Below are 10,613 nucleotides of genomic sequence, written 5' to 3'. Positions count from 1 at the left end.
GTTGGACAAACACATCAGAGGAGAGAAGCAGCAAGGCCTCTGTTTCCTGATTCACTCCACCATTAAAAGCAGACTGAGGTGTGACTCCACATCACAGTGGCAGATTTATGCTCACAGTGAGGATTTAGGAAGTGTCCCAGATCCAGCTGGTGCACTGGTGTACCCTCGCTGTCGATTGTTCTGATGTCACCACTGACGACCGGCAGCATGCAGGCGTAGTTTGCTCCTCACCTTCCCTGTGGAAAAGTAAACCTCCAGGATTTGGAACTGACTGAAAAGAAGAAATGTCAGGTAGGAACCGACTTTTCATATAAATGATGGGATCTATGGATTCCATCATGGTTTTAATGTCAGATTCTCCAAATATCCTCCCACTAGTGGGCTCTGCATGTTTCAAGATGCACAAATAAAAATAAAAAAATGCTTTGATAAGCTGCTGCATGTTTTCTGCTCACTGTTCTTTCGCTCCAACAGTGTTAGTCTCTCTGTGATGTTGAATTATTAACAGTATGACGGGGTAGCTCATTGGAAATGAGAACAGACTCCCTGCTTCTTCTGGTTCGAATCACAAAGGGAACCAAGTGAAATCCAACACTGTCCTCAGACATAAGGTTACATGCCTCCATATCAAGCTGCAGGCCAGGATTATGGAGCTGCAGCCCCACACCTGCTATAGCTGGTCCATAATAGAACCACAGAGAGAAACTCAGAACAAACAATCCATAGAGTTTTGTTCTTTTATATATTTGATGTCTAAACCTTGAGATATTTGCACTATTAAGTCTTATGTCTCCATTCTGTGTGCAGCTGGTGAGGCCTTTGTTACCCTGGCCACCTCAGACTCCTACTGCCAGGGGGCGACAGTGGTGGCCAGAAGTTTGCAACGGCATGGAACAACTCGCCGCATAGTCGTCATGGTGACCCCAAACATCTCTGACCAGTCAAGGTTGGGGACTCATTTCTTTCTGACGTTGAGTTCCAATAATTATTCTGTAAATGTCTAAGATGAACTCAAACGTCTTAGATTCAATACAAAAATACCACACTTTTCCAATTTCAAAACAAAAAATTCCAATATAAACATTAAAATTGCCTTTTCTGAGCATCGTGACAAAAACATAACTGAAGTGTTTCTTTGATTCTCTCATCCATGTTTGAGAAATATTTTAATCTCCAGTGACAACCATTCAGCTGTGCAAAATGCCACGGTGACCTTTGATGATGAAGATCCTCCTTGGAGCTGCAGTTTCCAAATTTCCAAGCTTCGGTCTCACAGCAGCCCTCCCCCTCAACTCTTCTACTCAGCTCCTTCAGACTAGCCAGCAGCAATTAGCAAACACCGGGTGGAGCTGCACATCAGCTGAGCTAATTATACGAGTTACAAATAAAAACATTGTTAATAGAGGAACGTTAGGGTGACTTCCTGAAGCCATCATAACGGAAAGAGCGAGAGTTTCCTAAAGACAGAGGGGTTAAATTATAACATCAAATTTATTTTATGTATATATCATTTTTATAACAACTGAAGGTTGTGCTTGATTGTGCTATAAAAAAGGCACTAAGTGCCTGAAAATACATAACATCATCCCTTTAAAGAAATGAAAAAATACATTTGCAATGAATCTTTTTAGTCTTGTTCCTTGGATATGAAACAAAGCAGCTAGGTTTACTCGCTGAGTTTGGCAACGCATTGTGTTTTTAGAACTAAAGAACAAAATAAATGTATATCTTTGAACCAGACAGACCAAGTAATTCAAATAGTATTTTGTTATGAGTTACAATTTACTTTCTGGCTAATTGAACTCCTCTTGAGCAGAAAAACCCTTGAGAAAGTCTTTGATGAGGTCATCACTGTGGATGTGAAGAACAGCGAGGACCAACTCCATCTGACCATGCTGGGACGTCCTGAGCTTGGCGTCACCTTCACTAAACTCCACTGCTGGAATCTGACTCAGTACAACAAATGTGTCTTCCTGGATGCTGATACACTGGTGAGTTTAGTAGGAATATTCCACTTCAGGGGGTTCAGTCTGCCTTGTGTTTCGCTGGTGCGTGAAAATATTGGTGCATGAAAAATTGGAAGACTTTCTGGAGGAATCCTGTCCACGGTAGAGGGATGAACACAAAGAGCGGCGCCCTTAGGGGAGCAGAGCACATGCACCAGGTCTTCCTTGTTCTGTACTGAAACAAATTTTGTTGTGCTTCCGTATAATATCAATAAAAGCATTCTGAGTCTAGGTTATCATTCCTGGATCATACCCATAACCCAATCTTGGATAAGCAAGAGATGATGGATAGATGAACAAGTGTCACAATGCAATTCAGTTAATTTATATAGCACCTATTCACATCACATGACTTCAGAAAATTAGGTATGTTTAATCTAGTCATACAAACAGATTTCAAGTCAAGAAGACCAATTCCAATTGATCCTATTTATAGAACAATACAGTTGGGTCATGAGTCAACACACATCAATCTGGTAGTCTTCATTTGCCTCTCTTCTGACCTCCTGACCTACTGCTTATCTCCAACATATGAACCCTGACATCTTCAGCTGAACTTTGTTCTTGTGATTTCTCGGCCTGTGGAGTCAGTGAAAATGTTTGCTGCAGGCTGCAGGCATGTTTAACGGCCAAGCTGAGTAAATACAAGGTTCCTGAGGTCATACATGGACATACAATTTTTACTATGGTCAGTAATATTTGTGTCTGTTTTGAAGTTCTCGACTGAAGCATCCACAGTCACTTCACCAACTCCTTCTGATTAAGAGCCTGAGACCAGCCAGTATGTTCTGGGTCTCCTCCCAGTGGGACGTACCCAGAGGGSATCCTAAGCCTCAACTGAATCCTCTTGACATGGAGAAACAGCAGTGGAGGAAACTCATTTCAGCCACTTGTATCCACGATCTCATCTCATTCCTACATCGCTTGTAACCATAAGTAGGAAAGCAGATCAACTGGTAAATCAAGAGCTTTGACTCAACTCTCTCTTCACCAAAACAGACCAGTACATTGTCTGCACACTACAGATGCTGCGCCAATCTGCCCATCAATCTCTTTTTCCATTTTCCGCTCATTCATGAACAAGACCTTTAGATACATAATCTTCTCCACTTGGGGCAGGACCCCTTCCTGGACCCGGGGAAGGTACTCTACCCTTCTCTGGCTCTAAACCATGGCCTTGATTTGGAGGCACTGGTCCTCATCCCAGTTGCCTCACACTCTAGTACGAACCACTTCAGAGAACGCAACCCGATGAAGCTAATAGGCCACATCATATGCAAAAATCAGACGTGATTCTAAGGAAGAGATCCTCTCAACACCTGAGCTGTGCCCATAAATTCTGTCCATAAATGTTATAAAAACCTTGAGCTATAAACACTCAAGGGAAACTGCCTCCGATGTCCATGCAATATTGCTGAGTTGCAACACAACCCTACAACACCTAGAGCAGGTTGCTCTAGATGGTGGGCAACTCCAGGCCTGGAGGGCTGGTCTCCTGCAACTTTTAGATGAACCTCAACTTCAACACACCTGAGTCCAATAATGAGGTCATTAGCAGGACTCTGGAGAACCTGACTGCACTGAGGAGGAGATTCAGCTGTTGGATTCAAGTGTGTTGGACCAGGGAGACATCTAAGAGTTGCAGGACACTGGCCCTGGAAGACCACAATCACCCACCCTTGATCCAGAGCCTTAAGGAACTGCAGGAGAATCTCATCTGTCCATCCGTCCGTTTTTTAAAATCTTTTTAGCACCAAAGAATCTGGAATCTAGCTGACAGCTTCACATGTGGTCCAACAGTTTTCACTCAGTTATGAATGAAAATATAGAGTAAAATTAAACAGTTTTCCATACTGTTCCTTCTCAGGTCCTGTGCAATGTGGACGAGTTGTTCCAACGGGACGAATTGTCAGCTGCTCCTGACCCTGGCTGGCCCGACTGCTTTAATTCTGGCGTGTTTGTCTTCAGACCGTCCAAGATCACCTACACCAGCCTGCTGGATCACGCCCTGCAACACGGCAGCTTTGATGGTAATGCATCACAACATGTTTGGGCTGCAGGCAAGAAAAAAGTAGAAGGCTGATTGCTTTGAGGACTGATGTCTCAACTGAATACGCTAATGTAAAGTCAAAGGAGCTCTTAGGAAGTAACATGATTCATTCATTGCTTAAAAGTACACTTAAATGTCTCATCAGATTTTCCAGCTGTCTATCAGCGTTGCAGTAAAACCTGGATTTGTTTCTGTCAGCTGGGAGTGGGATTAATGTGATAGGATGACAGGATGAGCTGAGATTCCTTCTTTTTTTACTCCAAATCACAGCAATCAGAGACAAATCTGTCAAGTAAGAACAAATTAATATTTTACTAATTTCTTTTTCTTATAAATTATCAGGAGGAGATCAGGGCCTCCTAAACTCATTCTTCAGCAGTTGGAGTGTGGAAGACATCAGTAAACACCTGCCATTCATCTACAACCTGTGTGCCAGCTCTGTGTACACCTACCTCCCAGCTTTCCAGCAGTGAGTGTGTCGGCAACGAACTTGGCTGTTATAAAACTCCCATGGTAGAGTAGATGGTTTTGGCCTTAATTGAATGTTTTCTTTCTTTAGTTGCAGCCTGAACTTTGTGTGATAGTGAAAATATGAAAACATGACTTCTGGCTAACTGTGTGACTTCAATCTGCTACCCACTGACTAATGTACTGAACATGTTGCTGTTCCTCCTGTAGGTTCGGCCCCCAGGCAAAGATAGTCCACTTTGCAGGAGCCATGAAGCCGTGGAGCCCACAGAGGGACGGCTGCCACTCACAGAGTATGGAGCAGTTTGAGTCTCTGTGGTGGAAAGAATATCACAGTCACACAGCACCATCTACTCCAGACACTCAGCCCACTCCAAGAAGACCCAAACAACCGGTACCGAAACTGTTTACTGTTTTCTTGCTCAACTCTTTTCTTTTATGCATTTTGCTCATTTTTCTCTGTTTGAAATTGCAAAGTTTCCATTTAATAAGAAACACAATTATGCGCTAAGTTAAAAAACCATGCTGCATCTTCAGACCTGTCATCTTCTTTGTTTTTCTGTTACTGCAACTGAACATCTGGTTGTTGATCACATGACTCTTGTGATGTGAAAAAATGATCATTTCAGTCTAACAGGGAAGCCACTTCATCCTAGCACAAAAACCTTTCAGTGAAAAATGTCTAGTCTCTTCAAAATTGCTGTTTTCACATTAAGCAATCTTTATTTTATTTTTTGTAATTACAGTTTGAGCAATTCTAACCCTTTCTAAAAAGATAGAAAAAAATGTTTAAAGAAAAAATTCATCCATCCATTTTCTAACACCCTTGTCCTTTAGTGGGGTTGGGGGCAAACATGACAGTCATGTTTTTGGACTGTGGGAGGAAACCGGAGAACCCGGAGAAAACCCACCATGCAGGGAGAACATGGAGACTCCATGCAGAAAGACCGGGAATCGAACCCAGAACCTTCTTGCTGCAAGGCAACAGCTCTACCGCTGTCAAAAAAAAGAAAAGAAAAATATATATTTTATTTTATTTTTTTTAGGTGATCAATTGTAATTTTCTCCAAATACAAAGTTGTTATTTGAAAAATACATCAGTAGTATTGTTCTTTAGGGGTTATCTGATGTCACAGTATATTTTTTTTACCTGCAAGAGTCGACTACAGTAGAAGGAGGGACCGGGTCGTTGCCATGCTTTTTGTCTGTCGGCCATATTGGATTTAACAAAAATAGTTTCTTACATTTGCAGCTGATGGCCAGTAGTTGATAGTGTATTTTATGATGCATTAGTGTCCACTTCAGTGGTCTGTGTGCATATAACATAGAAATCCACAAGAAGCACAAGAAAATGGCTTTTAGATAGCTGTCCACTGTAGTGACCACTAGGCATGAAAGGGTTAAGGTAAATGGAAACACAACTGAAACACTGAGAAACACTGAGGAGGCTGGTGGATAGGGTGGAGGTTGAGCCTCGAGCAGGACTCCATCCTGAACAGTTTCAGATGATCCTCTTTTCAATGTTTAGCTGTAAAATACTATCTGAGAATCTAGTAGCCATATTTCATATTTCATTCCACTTCACAATGAAGCTACAACTTTGTAGAAAATTCCAGTAAAACACCTAAATGTCGTGTGAATGTAAAACATATTCATAAAGGAAATATTCTGAACGCCCACACTGGAGGTGGTTGTAGAAAAAGTCAGCAGACTCTGACTGCGTTGGTTGTCCTGGGTTTCTACCCACTGAGGATGCTGTGAACATTCAGAGTGACGGAGAAGTCAGAAACATGACTCTGACTTTGGATGCCAACATGACGTTACAACAAGCTTTCTTTTTTCTGCAGATCCAAGAACAACAGCTCAAAATGCCATTTACAGGAAACTTGGACAGCTCCAGTTCACTGCTCGCACATTTTTCTCCATCCTTCAACAATCGTCACTCTCACACCAAAGAAATGAAGGTGAGATGAAAGCTCTGTGTTGTTGACCTGCAGCAATTCTGAAAAACACTTTAAGAATCTGTGTTTGCTGAATCAAAACTTAAATCTGATTTGACAACTTCCAACGTCACTATATGTGGAGTAAAAGTTGGCTTTGACACATCTTGAACTGGTGGCTTTCAGATCATGCAGTTATTGAAAAATCCCATTAACTGTCAAAGCTCCAATATATTCAGTAAAAGGTGAAATTTAACCTTTTTGAGATTTTCTAACAAGACAGATGGTTAAATCTAAAATTCTCTGGGGTTTTTAAAGTTCTTTGAGAGAAAACAACAACACACTACAGACAAGAACTCTGGTTTCTTTCATTTATGACAGATAAGTTTTATATTTATCAGGTGCAGCATTACAGCAAAAGCTGTATTTGTTTATTTGTGAAAGTAAAACTGTTTAACTTGTTTTTGACACTCAAACAACAATCCTGATTGATATATTATTACAAATCTGTTTAAAAATATTAAAATAACACAAGTCATTTTTACACACACAGCTGTGGCTCTGAAAACCTCACAGATAATTAATTACTGTACTGCTTGATATCTAGGGTTGTATGTGTGGTTGAATTGAAATATTTAGTTTTGAGTTGGAGCTTTATAAATAAACTGAACTGAATTCTAATTGAGTTAGATGTTAAATTTCTCTGATTCTCACTTTGAACTTCAACAAGTCTTGTTCAGAGTCTAAATGCCTCTTTGCTTTGAGTTGCTGACATGTGAATAGCCAAAACTATTAAAATTGACACATAATTGAAAAGGTGTACCTAATAGAAAGGCCAATGAGTGTGAAAACACGGGACTCCGTCCTCATGAATGTGACCTCCTGGGATCTTGGTAGAAAACAGAGAAGCTGAAATCAGAGCATTTCATTTCCTTTGACTCTGTTTAATTTCATGCTCTTTCTGTGAGTAGTCATTAAAATATTTGTTGATAAAACTATTAATTAGCAGAATGAAAGGCCATATTAGCATAGCTACTTATGTTTGGAATATATCATGGTAATTATGATGGCTGCTTATTAGACAGGCCAAGTGGCTCTTGTTCAGGATCTCTGCTTCGCTGCCTTTACTTCCAGCAGTAACACTCAGTCTGTTATCTGTATGATGCTCTGAGCTACATCACATTTCTGTCACTTTCAGTTCATTTCAATTTCTATTTTATTTGTTAGATTTTAAGTGCATTGATTAGTAACAAGGCTTCAATGTCTGAAGGCTCCTCACACAGACAGAACTCCAGTGCAGGAATCACCAGTCCTGGAGAAAGAGTCTCCATCAACAGGGACAGCAGAGGTCAGCGACATCCCTGGAGCTGAAGGGACGGAGGACAGGAGAGGCAGTGCAGATGGAGACGCTCAGCCAGTACGGAAACATATTTTACTTTCCACATCTTTCACAAATGAAGTCTTCCCGAGACTGTTTACTGGACATACAGGTCCATTTTCTATCTTTGTATCTTTTCAACTCAACTCAATTAATTTAATCTAATCCAGTTGAATTTAGTTTATTTAAATTCAATTCAATTCATCCATTTTCTAACAGCCTTGTCCCTCAGTGGGGTCAGGAGGTGGTGCTGCCTCTCCAGCTTTCATTCCAGGCATGAGGTAGGGTCACCCTGGACAGGTCACCAGTCTATTGCAGGACAACACAGAGACAGACACGATAAACAACAACACACACACACACGCACGCACACCCCCACACACACACACACCTAGGAAGAATTTAGAGGCCAATTAACCTGACAGTCATGTTTTTGGACTGTGGAAGGAAACCGGAGAACCCGGAGAAAACCCACCATGCACAGGGAGAACATGGAGACTCCATGCAGAAAGACCCCAGGCCGGGAATCGAACCCAGAACCTTCGTGCTGCAAGGCAACAGCTCTACCAACTGCACCACTGTGCAACCCCAGTTCAGTACTATTTAGTTCAATTACATTCAGTTTAGTTCCATTCAATTAAATTATTCTGAGTTTAGTTCAAGTCAGTTCAATTAAGTTTAATTCAGTTCAGATCAAATCAGTTGAGTTGTGTTCAGTTCAGGTCAACTGAATTGAAATTAATCACTTTTGGGACAAAATTGTGTTTATTAATCAATAAAGAAACAAAACTCAGCCTGTCAAACAATCTTTTACTGTATCACTAATCCAAAATCACCTGTTTTTACTATAATGTAGTACAAGTACAGACTGCCTGAATCAGGATAAATAATGAGCCCAATGTATTGTTTGCACTCCAGTGAAATTAGACAAGCAGAGCTAGTGACTGAAACTGAAGAAAGAAATGAAACAGTTTAAATGATTCTCAGTTTTTATGAGCTGAAAACATTGTATTGAGTTGAAAAGATTCTTTACTTCACATATTTTTTTCAGAAACCAACACGTACTTTTGCTCTAAAGAAAAGAAAACGGGACAAATAATAAGCCTCCACAATAGTTGTCAGCCAATATTGAGCTTTTTCTTCACAGAAAACATTCTGTCCTTTCAATCATCTGTTAAAAAACCTGATAAACCTTTGATGTTTCATTTCATCAGGCAGAAGAAAGAGAGGCAGAGCATCGCAGAATGTGGGAGGCAGGACAGGTGGACTACCTCGGCAGAGATGCTTTCCAGAACATCCAGAAAATGCTGGACCGCTTCCTAGACCCACAACATGAAACCTCTCTTCCTTAAAGTGTGACACCACTCGCTAAAGTTTTTACACCCCTTGAACTTGTCCAGATGAAAACTTTCATTAATTGTATTAGGATTTTATGGAAGTGATCAATAGAAGGTACAATTTTCATGTTTGTTCCATCAAAAATATGAAAAGTTGAGTATAATTTTCCTCCAGTTCCACAGTAATGCAGTAAAAATCATGTAAAATCACAATGAATTTTTGTAGTTTTTGGTTGCAATGGGATTAAATGTGGAATAGTTCAAGTCTGATGTTGAGCTTTTCAGTGCATAGAGAAGTCATGAAGTGTAAAATCACCAAACAGCCTGAAAAATACAAACACTGTAGAGGTTTTTTATGATCTTCTCATTAAAAGTACAAAACATTTTCCTTACTGTAACTTTAGACGGATGTGGACACTGTGACTCATATTCAAACTATGTGATATGTTTTCCTATTTGTGTTATGTTAAGGTTAAAGGCTCTATGACAAAGCTGTGAAAACTGACTTAGTCATTAATTACTATTTATTTTTTAAACTTTGATCATGTTGTTTCCATACATTTTGAAGATTATATTTAGATTAAAGCCCCATACTTTTCAAAATGACTTGTATTGGGCTTATGCAGACTAAGGGTCTTAACAACAAAGATTTTTGTATTACCTCTTTTCTTTTTATTATTTAAAATAAGCATTTTTGCTATTTATTAGCTGCGTTTAGCAAACTGAATGGAGCAAGTAGGACAACATGCTAGTGATGGCAGCATTTAGGCTAACATTAACATTTTAGCTTATACACTAATATTAACATACTGAATGGAGTAAGTCCATGTTAGTCAATATACTTGTGATTCTCCACTTATTTGGTGCATGTTACCCAAGCTTAGCATTGATGCTAATTTTTAGCATCAGAATGATGTGTTCCAACCAACGGGTACACTTTGACAGGGCCTGTTTAAATTTCTTCAGAAAATTCTATTCTATTCTATTCTATTCTATTCTATTCTATTCTTTTCTATTCTTTTCTATTCTATCCTAAAAAAATTCATAATGTATAGCTTCCTGTCTTTAAGAACTGTTTCGGCTCTGTGTGGTTTTTGTATGAACAGTGCAGACTAAATCAATTTGTCCTGCTTTCAGCACATTTTTATTTTTGGTTGGTGGATGAAAGATTAATTCAAAAAAGATTTAAATTACCCAAAGCACAAAATCAGCCCTTAAACAAATGATGCCTGTCAGTAGGGGGCACTGTGGCTCTTCATGCAAGCTTCTTCAATTGTGACAGGCCATCAGTGAGGGTGTAATGCAGATGATTAGATGTCTGACTGCAGTCAACAAACTGCTGAGCAATCCTTATCTAATATCAGCTCTGTGCATGTCATCTTCATGGGCATTCCTCCTGAATCGTGTTGTCACAGTGATGGAGCGGAAGGAAAA

At 39.9% G+C, this 10,613-nt stretch overlaps 1 protein-coding gene across 1 annotated transcript; it reads left to right on the top strand.

Annotated features, from left to right (window-relative positions):
- gyg2 (glycogenin 2) lies at positions 1-9,680 on the top strand. The gene is made up of 9 exons (XM_008430363.2): positions 1-291; positions 808-946; positions 1,817-1,991; positions 3,874-4,036; positions 4,399-4,525; positions 4,735-4,918; positions 6,372-6,488; positions 7,735-7,881; positions 9,057-9,680. The coding sequence occupies exons 1-9, from the start codon at positions 285-287 to the stop codon at positions 9,192-9,194; spliced, it is 1,197 nt and encodes a 398-aa protein (XP_008428585.1). The 5' UTR covers positions 1-284; the 3' UTR covers positions 9,195-9,680.
- The last annotated feature ends 933 nt before the right edge of the window (positions 9,681-10,613 follow it).

Source organism: Poecilia reticulata, linkage group LG2 (assembly GCF_000633615.1).
Source record: "Poecilia reticulata strain Guanapo linkage group LG2, Guppy_female_1.0+MT, whole genome shotgun sequence".
NCBI lineage: Eukaryota > Metazoa > Chordata > Actinopteri > Cyprinodontiformes > Poeciliidae > Poecilia > Poecilia reticulata.
The sequence above is the reverse complement of the archived record's forward strand: the minus strand, read 5'-3'. Positions and strand labels throughout refer to the sequence as shown.